We start from the raw sequence: 18,575 nt of genomic DNA on the forward strand, positions 1-18,575 counted from the left end.
TTTTATCATAAGTGGTGTTCAATTTTGTCAAAAGCTTTTTCTGCATCTATTGAGGTGATCATATGGTTTTTATTCTTTAATTTGTTAATATAGTGTATCACATTGATTGATTTGTGTATATTGAAGAATTCTTGCATCTCTGGGATAAATCCCACTTGATCATGGTGTATGATCCTTTTAATGTGCTGTTGGATTCTGTCTGCTATTATTTTGTTGAGGATTTTTGCAACTATATTCATCAGAGATATTGGTCTGTAATTTTCTTTTCGTAGTATCTTTGTCTGATGTTGGTATCAGTGTGATGGTGGCCTTGTAGAATTAGTTTGGGAGTGTTCTTTCCTCTGCAATATTTTGGAAGAGTTTGAGAAGCATGGGTGTTAGCTCTCCTCTAAATATTTTATAGAATTCACTTGTGAAGCCATCTGGTCCTGAACTTTGTTTGTTGGAAGATTTTTAATCAGAGTTTCAATTTCATTACTTGTGATTGGTATGCTCATATTTTCTATTTCTTCCTGGTACAGTCTTGGAAAGTTATACCTTTCTAAGAATTTGTCCATTTCTTCCTGGTTGTCCATTTTATTGGCATAGAGTTGCTTTTAGTAGTCTCTTAGGATGCTTTGTATTTCTGCAGTGTCCGTTGTAACTTCTCCTTTTTCATTTCTAATTTTATTGATTTGAGTCCTCTCCCTCTTTTACTTGATGAGTTTGGCTAAAAGTTTATCAATTTTATTTATCTTCTCAAAGAACCAGCTTTTAGTTTTATTGATATTTGCTATTGTTTTGTTAATTTCTATTTCATTTATTTCTGCTCTGATCTTTATGATTTCTTTCCTTGTACTAACTTTGGGTTTTGTTTGTTCTTTCTCTAGTTCCTTTAGGTGTAATGTTAGATTGTTAATTTGAGATTATTCTTGTTTCTTGAGGTAGGATTATATTGTTGTAAACATCCCTCTTAAACTGCTTTTACTGCATCCCATAGGTTTTGGGTAGTCATATTCTCATTGTCATTTGTTTCTAGGTATTTTTTAATTTTATTTTTGATTTCTACAGTGATTTCTTGGTTATTTAGTAACATATTGTTTAGCCTCCATGTGTTTGTGTTTTTTCCTTTTTTTCCCCTGTAATTTATTTCTAATCTCATAACATTGTGGTTGCAAATGATGCTTGATATGATTTCAATTTTCTTAAATTTACTGAGGCTTGATTTATGACCCAAGATGTCATTGTTCCGTGTGCACTTGAGAAGAAAGTGTAATCTGCTGTTTTCAAATGGAATGTCCTATAAATATCAATTAAATCTATTTGGTCTATTGTGTCATTTAAAGCTTGTGTTTCCTTGTTAATTTTCTGACTTGTTGATCTGTCCATTGGTGAAAGGAAGGTTTTAAAGTCCCACACGATTACTGTGTTACTGTCAATTTCCTCTTTTATAGCTGTTAGCATTTACCTTATACATTGAGGTGCTCCTATGTTGGGTGCATACATATTTATAATTATTATATCTTCTTCAGTTGATCCCTTGATCATTATGTAGTGTCCTTCCTTGTCTTTGGTAACATTCTTTATTTTAAAGTCTATTTTATCTGATATGAGTAGTGCTATTCAAGCTTTCTTTTGATTTCCATTTGCATGGAATATCTTTTTCCATCCCCTCACTTTCAGTCTGTATGTGTCCCTAGGTCTGAAGTGGGTCTCTTGTAGACAGCATATATACGGGTTTTGTTTTTGTATCCATTCAACAAGCCTGTTTCTTTTGGTTGGAACATTTAATTCATTCACATCATTCACATTTGAGGTAATTATTGATATATATGTTCCCATTACCATTTTCTTAATTGTTTTGGGTTTGTTTTTGTAGGTCCTTTTCTTCCCTTGTGTTTCCCACTTGGAGAAATTCCTTCATCATTTGTTGTAGAGCTGGTCTGGTGGTGCTGAATTCTCTTAGTATTTGCTTGTCTTAAAGCTTTTGATTTCTCCATCGAATCTGAATGAGATCCTTGCTGGGTACAGTAATCTTGGTTGTAGTTTCTTCCCTTTCATCACTTTAAATATTTCATGCCACTCCCTTCTGGCTTGTAGAGTTTCTTCTGAGAAGTCAGCTGTTATGAGAGTTCCCTTGTATGTTATTTGTCATTTTTCCCTTGTTAGTTTTAATAATTTTTCTTTGTCTTTAATTTTTGTCAATTTGATTACTCTGTGTCTTAGTGTGTTTCTCCTTGGGTTTATCCTGCCTGGACTTTTGTGGCTATTTCCTTCCCTATGTTAGGGAAGTTTTCAACTCTAATCTCTTCAAATATTTCCTTTGACCCTTTCTCTTTCTCTTCTCCTGGGACCCCTATAATGCAAATATTGGTGCATTTAATGTTGTCTCAGAGGTCTCTTAGGCTGTCTTCATTGGTTTTCATTCTTATTTCTTTATTCTGTTCCACAGCAGTGAATTCCACCATTCTGTCTTCCAGATCACTTACTGGTTCTTCTGCCTCAGTTATTCTGCTATTGATTCCTTCTAGTGTATTTTTCATTTCAGTTATTGTATTGTTTATCTCTGTTTGTTTGTTCTTTAATTCTTCTAGGTCTTTGTTAAACATTTCTTGCATCTTCTTGATCTTTTCCTCCATTTTTTTTTCTGGGGTCCTGGATCATCTTCACTATCATTATTCTGAATTCTTTTTCTGAAATGTTGCCTATCTCCACTTCATTTATTTGTTTTTTGGGGTTTTATCTTGTTGCTTCATCTGGCACCTAGTCCTCTGCCTTTTCATTTTGTCTTTCTGTGAATGTGGTTTTTGTTCCACAGGCTGCAGGTTTGTAGCTCTTCTTGCTTCTGCTGTCTGCCCTCTGGTGGATGAGGTTATCTAAGAGGCTTGTGCAAGCTTCCTGATAGGAGAGACTGGTGGTGGGTAGAGTTGGGTGTTGCTCTGGTGGGCAGAGCTCAGTAAAACTTTAATCCACTTGTCTGCTGATGGGTGGGGCTGAGTTCCCTCCATGTTGTTTGTTTGGCCTGGGACCACCCAGCACTGGTGCCTACAGGCTTTTTGGCAGGGTTAGTGGTTGACTCCAGTAGAACTCACACCAAGGAATACTTCCCAGAACTTCTGCTGCCAGTGTCCTTGTCCCCACAGTGAGCCACAGCCACCCCCTGACTCTGCAGGAGACCCTCTAACACTAGGAGGTAGGTCTGTTTCAGTCTCCTATGGGGTCACTGCCCCTTCCTCTTGGGTCCTGATGTGCACACTACTTTGTGTGTGCCCTCCAAGAGTGGAGTCTCTGTTTCCCCCAGTACTGTTGAAGCCCTGCAGTCAAATCCTGCTAGCTTTCAAAATCTGACTCTCTGTGAATTCCTCCTCCTGTTGCCAGATTCCCAAGTTGGGAAGCTTGACATGTGCCTCAGAACCTTCACTCCAGTGGGTGGACTTCTGTGGTATAATTGTTCTCCAGTTTGTGAGTCACCAACCCAGGAATTTTGAGATTTGATTTTATTGTGATTGCACCCCTCCTTCTGTCTCAGTGTGGCTTTTCCTTTGTCTTTGGATGTAGGGTATCTTTTTTGGTGAGTTCCAGTGACTTCCTGTCAATGATTGTTCAGCAGTTAGCTGTGATTCTGGTGCTCTCACAAGAGGGAGTTGCAAATGTTTCTTCACTGCTAGAACCTATTCTGAATGGCATCATAATTTTTACTATTAATTTGATTTTAGAACCTCACTGTGGAATAAATCCATTCGGTTTTCATTTCTTCCATGTTTTAGGTGTGACGGTACTAGAAGGCCCTATCTATGCCGTGGGAGGCCATGATGGCTGGAGCTATCTGAACACAGTGGAGAGGTGGGATCCTCAGAGTCAGCAGTGGACATTTGTAGCTAGTATGTCAATTGCCCGAAGCACAGTTGGTGTGGCAGCATTGAATGGCAAGTGAGTAGACTTTCCTTTTTTATTTGAAAAAAAAAAGTTTTTGATTGAATATTGTTTTAATAACATTTAGTAAACTGTTTTGATAAAATATTTAAATCTTTGGTTTTTGATTATTTTTTTAAGTTTAGTCTTCATGGATCATTGACAGATCAAGACTGCATATTTTTCTGATTGCCCCTTCTTATAAAATAAAACCCAAAACTTCTTTACAATAACTTTTTTTTTTAAGTATCACATATATTTCATGAGAATTATGTGAACTAAAGATCTGCATATTTATATCCTTTCTGGTAAAATAGTCTGAGGAGCCTGCAAAATACTACTAAAAATTTGGTACTTAATATATTTTTTTGCATGATTGTAAGTCTCTTCATTTTTCTCCTTTTCCATTCCTATCACCCTAAATGGGGAATTTTCAAACACAACACTGTTGATATTTTGAATCAGATAAATCTTTGTTTGGTGCAGGGCTCTGTCCTGTGCATTGTACAGTGTTTAGCAGCAGACTGGCTTTTATCTACTAGATACCAACTGCAACACCCTGCCCAATGTGGTAATCAAAAAAGTCTCCAGACATTGCCTAATATACCCTCTGGGATGGCAAAATACACTCCCTCTCACTGCCATGAGAAACTCTGCCCTAAAAAAGCTAATAACACCCCTGGTTTGAACAACAGCAAAAGCTTCCAATCTGTTTACTTCTCTTTCCCCTAAAGTCCATTTGCTAAAGCTGCCACAGCTGCTTAACAAATGCAAGTAATATTTCAGTCCTCTTCAAGAACTTCTCTTTACAATTAGAACACAATGCCTACCTTTACCTAAAGGGACCTACTGGATCTTATTTCTGCCTATTCTACATTTTTTCTCTGTACGTCAGCCAAATTGCCCTTTTATCTTTGCTTCAAATATAGCAGCTCTAACCAAACTCAGTCCCTTTGAATGTGCTCTTTTCTTTGTCTGAGATGCTGTTCCTACCCACCTTCACGTGCTTGGGTTTTTCTAATTTTTCAGGTTTCATCTCAAAATTTGTCCACAAAGAAAGTTATTTACTATTAATCCTATTAAATTAAACCACTCTGCACACTATCCCAAACTGCTTACTGTTCTTAAAATTACATATATTACTGTTTTCTCTTTGCACTAGATATACATGTTTAATGAATGTTGGGCTTCAATTTTCATTTAGGTTTATTTGATGCCTAAAATTATATTCTTAGTGTCATGTATACTTCCTGAGAATTCATTTAGGATTTTTCCTGGAAATAAATGTTTACATATTAATTAGGGAAAATGTTAGATCTATACATTTGAAATCTTTTCATCTGAAAATGTGATCTTACTTTTATCTCTTAAAATTAGTCGCTATGTATTTTAGTGGTTTTAATTTAGGTATAGGTTTAGTATTTTCTTTCTGAGTTTTATTCACACTTATTTGTATTTTTGAAAAATTTAGATATTATATTTTGGTTTATATATTTGTATGTATGAATAATTATACATTTATAGTACACTGGAGAAGAAAGTTTAAGTATCTATATTTATGATAACCATTTTACTAAATGCATGTATTAGGGGTTTTTTTTGTTTGTTTGTTTGTTTTGTGTGGTATGTGGGCCTCTCACTGCTGTGGCCTCTCCTGTTGTGGAGCACAGGCTCTGGACGCACAGGTCCAGCAGCCATGGCTCACCGGCCCAGCCGCTCCGTGGCATGTGGGATCATCCCGGACCGGGGCACGAACCTGCGTCCCCTGCATCGGCAGGCAGACTCCCAACCACTGCGTCACCAGGGAAGCCCCATGTATCAGTTTTTTTGATTTATAATAATAGATTTTCTAGGAAGATAAATATGGTAAACTAATAACAAAACTTTGTCTCTTCCTTCTTAATGTTTATGTTTATTTCCTTTTTATTGTATTGCTTTTATTTTTAGAATAGTGACATAAATAGTAGTGATATTGGGTGACCTCGTTTATGTCTTTTAATTGGAAAAACTTTAATGCTTTATAGTCTGTGTGATATTAGTTGCTATTTGAAATACTTATACCATGTGGTGTCAAGGGCAAGATCTTGTCATTACCTGTAGTTTCACTAATGGATATTTTATTTTAAAAAATCAACCTTGGTATAATGTTTTATTAAATTCTTTCTAAAAATGTATAAAATTATATTTTTCTTATTTGATCTATTAATATGGTGATTTACATAAATATTATAATTGTAAATCATTGTACATTTAAAATAAAACCAACTTATCCATGTTGCATTATTCATTTAGTAATTTGTTGCATTCTATAGTCTATGATTTTTCATCTATGATCTACGTATCTTTTGAAAAACATTTCATAATATTTTCCATTATGATATGAAGCTTTTCTTATCATAATAAAATCATAACATGAATTGAGAAGATTTCTACAATTTATCTGCTATAAGTATCTACAAATATGGGAAGTATATATTCTTGAACATGACAAATGATAGAAAAAATTATATGTATATTATCATATATATTCCCTTTAAAAGTTATATTTTACTGAGATTTTAAAATTTAGCAGAAGATAGTTGTACCTTACTTCTAACCCTATGACTATTAATAATAATCTATCTTGTATTGTTATATCTTCTTTTGTACTGTTATTAACCTCCTAATTTGTTATTTTTAGGTGTTAGCATTATTACTAATTTTGCCTTATCTTAGGTTTTGTCTGTATCATTATTTGGTTTTGTTTTTATCTTTAATCAAATGTGGGCATAGAGTGAAGTTATACTTGTTTTCCCTCTTCTTTTCTTATTCATTAATTTATACTTGGCTCAGTTTTATTTAATATGCCTTGAAATTCAGAATTTAACAAAATATAGTATTAATAATTGTCTTCGCAGTTTATTCTTCTTTAATATATCAAAATTATCATTTTAATTGTTTCCATTTCTTGCTTATTAAGAATAGTTTGGCTGTGAACATCCTCACTTATATATGTCCTTTGTGAGTATGCGTACAAATTTTAGCTGAGTGTAGACCTGGAACTGCAATTGCCAGGCTGTACGGTATTCTTGTGCTCAGCCTTAAGGGATAATTCCCAGAAGATTTTGAAAGTGTTTTCCTAATTTATGTACATATTCACACTGTACTAGAGATCTAGATACTATGCATCTACTGATTTGGTAACGTCAGTTTTTATCTTTTATGGTTTTATCTATTCTGGTGGATAATGCTATCACATTCAGTTAATGACTGAGATTGTGCTCCTTTTATATACTTATTAACAATTTTATATATTCTGGCTGAAGTATATATTAAAGTCTTTTTCCTGTTTCCATTTGGGTTTCCGTCTTTTTCATTTTGCCTTGTAGAGTTCTTCTTATGTTCTAGAAATTATTTCTAGGTAAATGTATCTCACTTTATTATTAGTAGTATATTACTATTACTACTACTATTATTTTCCAGGAAGGATATGTTGATTATATAATTTATGAAACTTTATGTCTAAAAGGAATTTTCCTATATTTTTACACATTTATTGTAAATTGGCTTGAGTAATTTAATGTCACAGCCTTGTATCATTATAGTTAAGTAGATATTATATACTTACTTATCTTCTGTCTTTTTTTTTTTAGGGAGATGTGTGGTAAGTCCAGTAGTTTTTCATCTTTAATATGTTTTTATATCTCATTCTTATAGATGTTTTGACTATATTTCTATCAGTTAGGGTGCAGTCAAGAGACAGAAACCACTCCAGCTATTTATCAGTGATTCTCTATAAAGATAATCTAATATAAAGATTTGTTAAGTAGATATAAAAATTAACTAGTTAACCAAAAAAGTCAACAAGAGAACACTATATCATAAATGTATCAACTAAAGGAAAGAGCTACCACCCCTAGTGTTGGAAAACAAAAGAAGGGATTGTAGTTATTAAGATTTAGAAAATCAGAGGAGAGCCCCTATGCAGATGAAATCCAGATATTTGTGATTGGACCTCTGCTTAGCCAGAGTTGGCATCTCTGACATGAAAGAGGGGCCCCTTGGCCTGGGACCCGAAGCTCTGAGGAAGTGGTGCCAGTCTGCTAGTGTTGATGGCTCTGAGTGGTCTCAATAAGACCAATTTTGCAAGTTCTGCAAAATGGCAATTAGATGCAACTGAATGCAGGAAAAAAAGATGGGGTGACACAGGAACAGGAAATGAGCAGAAAGGAGCAAGACCCTTCCTCCTCTAGTCTTTCAGTCTCCCTCTGGCATCCATTAATGTCACATCCTAAAAGAAGGAACCAGGTGGCAAAGCAGAAACGTGGTTTTCAGAGTTCCAACCCCCATATCAAAAATCAGAGTACAGGAGAGAGAATGTGGGGCTGTGAGATAAGAGCTTAACTACTGGAATGTTCTCCAATTTCAAAACGTTTACCAGGGTATAACCTGATGGCTGCTTTTCATTCTTTTAACTTACTATTTGGAGATTCATTTGAACAATCTCAATCATGTCTTTATTTTACTAAGGAAAGTTTTTACCTACTGAGGATTGGTTTTTGTTTGATTCCTTTTCCATTATTCTAGTTCTTTGGTTTTGGGATATATATTTTAGTATGTATTTATGTTAATGATTGTGTGTCTTTGAGCACTGATTTCTTTCCCATAAACAGTTTTTCTCCTCAGTCATTTTATTTCTTTTCCATTTAACTTGGGAAATTTTTTCTATATTTTATTGTTAATCATTGCCATTTTGCTTATGAATTTTACTGTTTCCAGTGAAGACATAATCTTTATTTTAATTTTCCATATATGATATACTTATTTAACAGCTCACTTTCCTATCTGCCTCATATTCATCTTATTTCAATTGAGGATACTATCTTATTGTTTTACCTTAAAAATCTCTTGTATCACTAAATGTATATTTTCTTAAATTGCTTTTGAGAGTACATTTAGTGACTTTTCCTCACCACTTACACTGATGCTAATATATAGATTCATCTCTTATATCCTTTAGGAAATGGGTATCTCATTGACATAACAAATTTGCTCAACAAAGATGAGAAATATCTTTATCCTTTCCTTATATTATTCATTTGTTACATTATTCTGTAATGAGAAGGCATACATACACACACAACACACCCAAGACACACACACTTATTTTAAAGTTTTAATATATTACTTATTTTATTCTAGATTTTTTATAATTACTTTGCATTATATTTTTGTGACCTTTCCTTAATATTTTACTGTGAAATATCTTTATATATATATGTGTGTGTGTGTGTGTGTTTTGTTACAAATCTCCAAACTTAATCAGAAATAAATGGGATAAAAAATTTAATAAATATAATATTTAATGGATAGTCTTGTAGCAAATTTTCACATGTTATTATAACTGAATTTTTTAATTCAGTTTCTTCCCTTTTAAATTAGCTTTATATGGAATTCATCATTTGTATCATTTTGTATCATGGTCCTTGTATCTTTTTGGTCAGCTAGGATATTTAATATCCTAAGAAATCATGTTTTACTCTAACAACATTCTTCATACCAAATATCAGAGTGTGAGAGTATTTAAAGTTTTTGTTCTTAAAATTGTTTACATTTTAATTAAGTACATTTTCCCAAATTTTAACCCTATTTTATGAAAATGTTTGGAATTATTTCATTTTTACTTCAAATAATCTTTCTCCTTTAAATCAGAATAGTATAGACCTCATTTGGGTTATTTTTTAATTCCCTTGAGTGTGATTTAATGGCCTCTAAATTCTGTGGTTTAATGACTTTCTCTTAATGTCTGGTTGCTTTTCCTGTTTTACTCAGAGAAAAACATAATCACTAGAAAGTGACCTTTCACTTCAGACCCACATCAGAAAATTGTTTCAACATTCAATAAACAGTTGTTTATTTTTCTCTCACCTGTACTGACATGACTTTATTTACCTCTACTGACATGACTTTTTTTACCTCTTGTTTAATTTTCACCTCTCACTAATGTGTCATTCTAACCTGACTGTTGCTTCTCTGAATATTATTTTGAATAATTTTCCCAATTAAGGCTAATAAAAGCCAGTGAACAGCCTTCTTGAGTTTAGATCATTCATGATACCTTTATTGTGGAAAAACAAGGCATTGGTTCATGGCTTAAAATTAATGAGCGTATTCTGGTGTATTCAAGAGCAAAATTATATCAATTTTATGAAACATTTTGGTCAGTCATCCAATGAGACAGATTAACCTAAGTCGTAGATATATCATCTTAGGCCAGCACAGCCACAGACTTACTCGATGCATAAAGGGAATACAACAAAACAGTAAATAGACATTCTGGTGTGGAGAGTGACCATATAAAACCTCAGACTCTCCAAATAATATCTACACTAGTAACTATTTTTGTTTCTTATTTGCTCTGTGCCTTAGCTTTGTTCTTTCAAGCTTTACTTTGTAACTAAAAGGTCTTTCCGGTTTGTTTCCCTTTATTTCCTGAGTAAGCTCAAAAAGCAGATACTCATACTGCCTGAGCACATCCATAAATAGTCCTGAATTTTAATAAATGTATGCTCTGGTCCTTGGAGAATCTGCAAAACAGATTTAAAAAACTGTGTTTGTTTCATGATTCACCATGGCAAAACTGATTTACTCAGTCATTCAAAACCTCATGTTAATAATACACATGAAGAAGCTGCTATTTCTGTGCAGTCTGAAGTTTATACAGTTTGAAATATCATGAGAACAGGAGTCATGTCTGTTGTTTTCTCCAGTACATCCCAATATCTAGCACTGTATCTTATTATGCCTCTGCCACTTACGTGGTACTCTCTAAGACCATTTCTATTTTTGTATCCAAACTTTGACATTCTTTTTCTTAAAAATGAACCCCAAATTGTAAAAGATTTCCTATGATAAACATGTCACCAAATGCAAGTTCATGTGCCTGAGGCAGTGAGGCCAAACAAACCAAAACATCAGAGTTAAGAGCAGAGAAACGTTTATTGCAGGGCTATGCAAGGAGATGGGTAGTTAATGCCCCCCAAAACCCCAAAATCCCTGAAGGATATCAGCAATGAATTTTTTTTTTCCTAGCAATTTATTTATTTATTTTTTTAATTTTTTTTTTTTTTTACATCTTTATTGGGGTATAATTGCTTTACAATGGTGTGTTAGTTTCTGCTTTATAACAAAGTGAATCAGTCATACATAAACATATGTTCCCATATGTCTTCCCTGTTGCGTCTCCCTCCCTCCCACCCTCCCCATCCCACCCCTCCAGGCTGTCACAAAGCACCGAGCCAATATCCCTGTGCCATGCAGCTGCTTCCCACTAGCTATCTACCTTACTGCGTTTGTTAGTGTGTATATGCCCATGACTCTCTCTCGCCCTGTCACAGCTCACCCTTCCCCCTCCCCATAACCTCAAGTCCATTCTCTAAGAGGTCTGCGTCTTTATTCCTGCTTTATCCCTAGGTTTTTCATGACATTTTTTTCTTAAATTCCATATATATGTGTTAGCATATGGTATTTGTCTCTCTCTTTCTGACTTACTTCACTCTGTATGACAGACTCTAGGTCTATCCACCTCATTACACATAGCTCAATTTCGTTTCTTTTTATGGCTGAGTAATATTCCATTGTATATATGTGCCACATCTTCTTTATCCATTCATCCGATGACGGGCATTTAGGTTGTTTCCATCTCCGGGCTATTGTAAATAGAGCTGCAATGAACATTTTGGTACATGTCTCTTTTTGAATCATGGTTTTCTCAGGGTATATGCCCAGTAGTGGAATTGCTGGGTCATATGGTAGTTCTATTTGTAGCTTTTTAAGGAACCTCCATACTGTTCTCCACAGTGGCTGTATCAATTTACATTCCCACCAACAGTGTAAGAGGGTTCCCTTTTCTCCACACCCTCTCCAGCATTTATTGTTTCTAGATTTTTTGATGATGGCCATTCTGACTGGTGTGAGATGATATCTCATTGTAGTTTTGATTTGCATTTCTCTAATGATTAGTGATGTTGAGCATTCTTTCATGTGTTTGTTGGCAGTCTGTATATCTTCTTTGGAGAAATGTCTATTTAGGTGTTCTGACCATTTTTGGATTGGGTTGTTTGTTTTCTTGTTATTGAGCTGCATGAGCTGCTTGTAAATTTTGGAGATTAATCCTTTGTCGGTTGCTTCATTTGCAAATATTTTCTCCCATTCTGAGGGTTGTCTTTTGGTCTTGTTTATGGTTTCCTTTGCTGTGCAAAAGCTTTGAAGTTTCATTAGGTCCCATTTGTTTATTTTTGTTTTTATTTCCATTACTCTAGGAGGTGGGTCAGAAAGGATCTTGCTTTGATTTATGTCATAGAGTGTTCTGCCTATGTTTTCCTCTAAGAGTTTGATAGTTTCTGGCCTTACATTTAGGTCTTTAATCCATTTTGAGCTTATTTTTGTGTATGGTGTTAGGGAGTGATCTAATCTCATACTTTTACATATACCTGTCCAGTTTTCCCAGCACCACTTATTGAAGAGGCTGTCCTTTCTCCATTGTACATTACTGCCACCTTTATCAAAGATAAGGTGTCCATATGTGCATGGGTTTATCTCTGGGCTTTCTATCCTGTTCCATTGATCTATCTTTCTGTTTTTGTGCCAGTACCATACCATCTTGATGACTGTAGCTTTGTAGTATAGTCTGAAGTCAGGGAGCCTGATTCCTCCAGTTCCTTCTTTCGTTCTCAAGATTGCTTTGGCTATTCGGGGTCTTTTGTGTTTCCATACAAATTGTGAAATTTTTTGTTCTAGTTCTGTGAAAAATGCCAGTGGTAGTTTGATAGGGATTGCATTGAATCTATAGATTGCTTTGGGTAGTAGAGTCATTTTCACAATGTTGATTCTTCCAATCCAAGAACATGGTATATCTCTCCATCTATTTATATCATCTTTAATTTCTTTCATCAGTGTCTTATAATTTTCTGCATACAGGTCTTTTGTCTCCTTAGGTAGGTTTATTCCTAGATATTTTATTCTTTTTGTTGCAATGGTAAATGGGAGTGTTTTCTTGATTTCACTTTCAGATTTTTCATCATTAGTATATAGGAATGCCAGAGATTTCTGTGCATTAATTTTGTATCCTGCCACTTAACCAAATTCATTGATTAGCTCTAGTAGTTTTCTGGTAGCATCTTTAGGATTCTCTATGTATAGGATCATGTCATCTGCAAACAGTGACAGCTTTACGTCTTCTTTTCCGATTTGGATTCCTTTCATTTCCTTTTCTTCTCTGATTGCTGTGGCTAAAACTTCCAAAACAATGTTAAATAATAGTGGTGAGAGTGGGCAACCTTGTCTTGTTCCTGATCTTAGTGGAAATGCTTTCAGTTTTTCACCATTGAGGATGATGTTTGCTGTGGGCTTGTCATATATGGCCTTTATTGTGTTGAGGAAAGTTCCCTCTATGACTACTTTCTGCAGGGTTTTTATCATAAATGGGTGTTGAATTTTGTCAAAAGCTTTCTCTGCATCTATTGAGATGATCATATGGTTTTTCTCCTTCAATTTGTTAATATGGTTTATCACATTGATAGTTTTGCGTATATTGAAGAATCCTTGCATTCCTGGAATAAACCCCACTTGATCATGGTGTATGATCCTTTTAATGTGTTGTTGGATTCTGTTTGCTAGTATTTTGTTGAGGATTTTTGCATCTATGTTCATCAGTGATATTGGCCTGTAGTTTTCTTTCTTTGTGACATCCTTGTCTGGTTTTGGTATCAAGGTGATGGTGGCCTCGTAGAAGGAGTTAGGGAGTGGTCCTCCCTCTGCTATATTTTGGAAGAGTTTGAGAAGGATAGGTGTTAGCTCTTCTCTAAATGTTTGATAGAATTCGCCTGTGAAGCCATCCGGTCCTGGGCTTTTCTTTGTTGGAAGATTTTTAATCACAGTTTCAATTTCCGTGCTTGTGATTGGTCTGTTCATATTTTCTATTTCTTCCTGATTCAGTCTTGGCAGGTTGTGCATTTCTAAGAATTTGTCCATTTCTTCCAGATTGTCCATTTTATTGGCATAGAGTTGCTTGTAGTAATCTCTCATGATCTCTTTTATTTCTGCAGTGTCAGTTGTTACCTCTCCTTTTTCATTTCTAATTCTATTGATTTGAGTCTTCTCCCTTTTTTTCTTGATGAGTCTGGCTAGTGGTTTATCTATTTTGTTTATCTTCTCAAAGAACCAGCTTTTAGTTTTATTGATCTTTGCTATTGTTTCCTTCATTTCTTTTTCATTTATTTCTGATCTGATTTTTATGATTTCTTTCCTTCTGCTAGCTTTGGGGTTTTTTTGTTCTTCTTCCTCCAATTGCTTGAGGTGCAAGGTTAGGTTGTTTATTCGAGATGTTTCCTGCTTCTTAAGGTGGGCTTGTATTGCTATAAACTTCCCCCTTAGAACTGCTTTTGCTGCATCCCACAGGTTTTGGGTCGTTGTGTCTCCATTGTCATTTGTTTCTAGGTATTTTTTGATTTCCTCTTTGATTTCTTCAGTGATCACTTCATTATTAAGTAGTGTATTGTTTAGCCTCCATGTGTTTTTATTTTTTACAGATCTTTTCCTGTAATTGATATCTAGTCTCATGGCGTTGTGGTCAGAAAAGATACTTGATACAATTTCAATTTTCTTAAATTTACCAAGGCTTGATTTGTGGCCCAAGATATGATCTATCCTGGAGAATGTTCCATGAGCACTTGAGAAAAATGTGTATTGTGTTGTTTTTGGATGGAATGTCCTATAAATATCAATTAACTCCATCTCGTTTAATGTATCATTTAAAGCTTGTGTTTCCTTATTTATTTTCATTTTGGATGATCTGTCCATGGGTGAAAGTGGGGTGTTTAAGTCCCCTACTATGAATGTGTTACTGTTGATTTCCCCTTTTATGGCTGTTAGTATTTGCCTAATGTATTGAGGTGCTCTTATGTTGGGTGCATAAATATTTACAATTGTTATATCTTCTTCTTGGATCGATCCCTTGATCATTATGTAGTGTCCTTCTTTGTCTCTTTTAATAGTCCTTATTTTAAAGTCTATTTTGTCTGATATGAGAATTGCTACTCCAGCTTTCTTTTGGCTTCCATTTGCATGGAATATCTTTTTCCATCCCCTTACTTTCAGTCTGTATGTGTCTCTAGGTCTGAAGTGGGTCTCTTGTAGACAGCATATATAAGGGTCTTGTTTTTGTATCCATTCAGCTAATCTGTGTCTTTTGGTGGGAGCATTTAGTCCATTTACATTTAAGGTAATTATCGATATGTATGTTCCTATTCCCATTTTCTAAATTGTTTTGGGTTCGTTATTATAGGTCTTTTCCTTCTCTTGTGTTTCTTGCCTAGAGAAGATCCTTTAGCATTTGTTGTAAAGCTGGTTTGGTGGTGCTGAACTCTCTCAGCTTTTGCTTGTCTGTAAAGGTTTTAATTTCTCCATCAAATCTGAATGAGATCCTTGCTGGGTAGAGTAGTCTTGGCTGCATGTTTTTCTCCTTCATCACTTTCAGTATGTCCTGCCACTCCCTTCTGGCTTGTAGGGTTTCTGCTGAGAGATCAGCTGTTAACCTTATGGGGATTCCCTTATGTGTTATTTGTTGTTTTTCCCTTGCTGCTTTTAATATGCTTTCTTTGTATTTAATTTTTGACAGTTTGATTAATATGTGTCTTGGCGTATTTCTCCTTGTATTTATCTTGTATGGGACTCTCTGTGCTTCCTGGACTTGATTAACTATTTCCTTTCCCATATTAGGGAAGTTTTCAACTATAATCTCTTCAAATATTTTCTCAGTCCCTTTCTTTTTCTCTTCTTCTTCTGGAACCCCTATAATTCGAATGTTGGTGCGTTTAATGTTGTCCCAGAGGTCTCTGAGACTGTCCTCAGTTCTTTTCATTCTTTTTTCTTTATTCTGCTCTGCAGTAGTTATTTCCACTATTTTATCTTCCAGGTCACTTATCCGTTCTTCTGCCTCAGTTATTCTGCTATTGATCCCATCTAGAGTACTTTTAATTTCATTTATTGTGTTGTTCATCGTTGCTTGTTTCATCTTTAGTTCTTCTAGGTCCTTGTTAACTGATTCTTGCATTTTGTCCAATCTATTGTCCATTCTATCTCCAAGATTTCGGATCAACCTTACTATCATTATTCTGAATTCTCTTTCAGGTAGACTGCCTATTTCCTCTTCATTTGTTAGGTCTGGTGCATTTTTATCTTGCTCCTTTATCTGCTGTGTGTTTTTCTGTCTTCTCATTTTGCTTATCTTACTGTGTTTGGGGTCTCCTTTTTGCAGGCTGCAGGTTTGTAGTTCCTCCTGTTTTTTATGTCTGTCTCCAGTGGCTAAGGTTGGTTCAGTGGGTTGTGTAGGCTTCCTGGTGGAGGGGGCTAGTGCCTGTGTTGTGGTGGATGAGGCTGGATCTTGTCTCTCTAGTGGGCAGGTTCACGTCTGGTGGTGTGTTTGGGGGCGTCTGTGGCCTTATTATGATTTTAGGCAGCCTCTCTGCTAATGGGTGGGGTTGTGTTCCTGTTTTGCTAGTTGTTTGGCATAGGTTTTCCAGCACTGTGGCTTGCTGGTCGTTGAGTGAAGCTGGGTGCTGGTGTTAAGATGAAGGTCTCTGGGAGATTTTCGCTGTTTGATATTATGTGGAGCTGGGAGGTCTCTTGTTGATCAGTGTCCTGAAGTTGGCTCTCCTACCTCAGAGGCAGAGCCCTGCCTCCTGGCTGGAGCACCAAAAGCTTTTCATCCACAGGCTCAGGATAAAAGGGAGAAAAAGTAGAGGGAATTAGTAGAAGTATGAGGAAAGAAAGAAGGAAAGGAGGGTAGGAAGGAAGGAAGAAAGAAAGAAAGAAGCAAAGAAGGCAAGAAGGCAAGAAGGAAAGAAAGGAGGGAGGGAGGGAGGGAGGAAGGAAGGAAGGAGGGAAAGAAGGAAAAAAGACAGAAAGAAAGAAGATACAGTAAAAATAAAATAAAGTATAATATAGTTATTGAATTAAAAACTTCTTATTTAGAAAAAAAAAAAAAGGGACAGAAAGAACCTTAGGACAAATGTTGGAAGCAAAGCTATACAGACAAAATCTTACACAGAAGCATACACATACACCCTCACTAAAAGAGGTAAATGGGGAAAAATCCTAAATCTTGCTGTCAGAGACCACCTCCTCAATTTGGGATGATTCGTTATCTAAAGGAGGGAAGGAAGGACGGAAAGAAAGAAAGAAAGAATGAAGGTAAAGTATAATAAGGTTATTAAAATTAATTATTAAGAAAAAATTAAAAAGAAAAAAACATGAAAAAATAAAAAAAAATAAAAAAAAAACATGGACGGATAGAACCCTAGGACAAATGGTGGAAGCAAGACTATACAGACAAGATCTCACACAGAAGCATACACATACACATTCACAAAAAGAGGAAAGGGGAAAAAATCATAGATCTTGCTCCTAAAGTCCACTTCCTTAATTTGGGATGATTGGTTGTCTATTCAGGTATTCCACAGATGCAGGGTACATCAAGTTGATTGTGGAGCTTTAATCCGCTGCTTCTGAGGCTGCTGGGAGAGATTTCCCTTTCTCTTCTTTGTTCTCACAGCTCCCAGGGCTAAGCTTTGGATTTGGCCCTGCCACTGCGTGTAGATCGCCGGAGGGCGTCTGTTTTTTGCTCAGACAGGATGGGGTTAAAAGAGCCGCCTCAGAATTAAAATGTATAGCAACAGAATGTTACTGACCAGGGTTCTTGGCCCCCTCAATCAATAGAAATTGATAAGAGGCCAGGCAAGAAATTCAGGCAAGGCTTTATTGGGGTTCTTGCTGCAGCAGGAGGGAGTGAAAACAAGTAACAATTTTCCTTGCTTGCTCCATGAGGCAGGGCAAGCTGCTTCTTTATATGGGATATGGGTGGGTCAAGGATTGGGCCGGAGAGGTGGCTTGGGTGGTCTGCCCACCCCCATGGTGGTGCTGTGTGCAAGGTGCATATGCAGTACCCTGCTTTTTCTCCCAACACCCTGTTTTTTTTGTTTTTTTGTATCTTTTTATTCATAATTTGCCCCAACTGTACATGTATGCAGCTATTTTTAGTCCCTTATACTTTCTTTGTATTTTGCTGCTAAAGGAGACATTTGTCCAGGTGCAAGCACTGCAGCAATGGTCTCAAGACCCAGCCTATCTCAAGAAGACAATTCATTTTGGCTCCCTACTTGAGCATAACTACTGCCAAACTCCTTAATTTAGAATTCAGTGGTTTTATGAAACAGACCTCTCTTTCCTTCTCCAGTCTTCTCTCTTAACCACCTGCCTTACAGACACCTTATGTCCCAAACATAAAGAACGGCTTGATGTTCACACTTTTCTGCATTTTTACATACTCATCTCTCTCCCCAGATTTCCCTTCCATTTTTTTCTTAATAACTTGTGACTGTCCACTGTCCATTTAGTTTCTCTACCCAGATTTTCATCTGGTCTTTGGATACATTTGAAAACTCTCTGGAGTGACAGCCTAACACAACTCTAGATCTCTATGTGTGTTAAATTCCATGTGGCAAGATTGGTACAAACACAATTCAGTTTATTGTACTTGAGAACAATAGTGTAAAAAAGCATTAAAAATATATTAAGATGTGCCTTTAAATAAAACCTAAATGAAATTATTTGTAATATTTCCATCACCCAAAGCCTAGTTTAATCCG

General features: G+C 35.7%; 1 protein-coding gene across 2 annotated transcripts in view; it reads left to right on the forward strand.

The window, feature by feature from the left end:
• Nucleotides 1-18,575, forward strand: part of KLHL1 (kelch like family member 1) — a 388,765-nt gene that overhangs the window by 343,202 nt on the left and 26,988 nt on the right. For both annotated transcript variants that reach the window (XM_060128984.1, XM_060128985.1), the window contains one exon: nucleotides 3,747-3,909. In XM_060128984.1, coding sequence (XP_059984967.1) covers nucleotides 3,747-3,909 — 163 coding nt within the window. The remainder of the gene's footprint in view (nucleotides 1-3,746; nucleotides 3,910-18,575) is intronic.

The sequence above is a fragment of the Lagenorhynchus albirostris genome, chromosome 18 (genome assembly GCF_949774975.1).
Source record: "Lagenorhynchus albirostris chromosome 18, mLagAlb1.1, whole genome shotgun sequence".
NCBI classification, from domain to species: Eukaryota; Metazoa; Chordata; class Mammalia; order Artiodactyla; family Delphinidae; genus Lagenorhynchus; species Lagenorhynchus albirostris.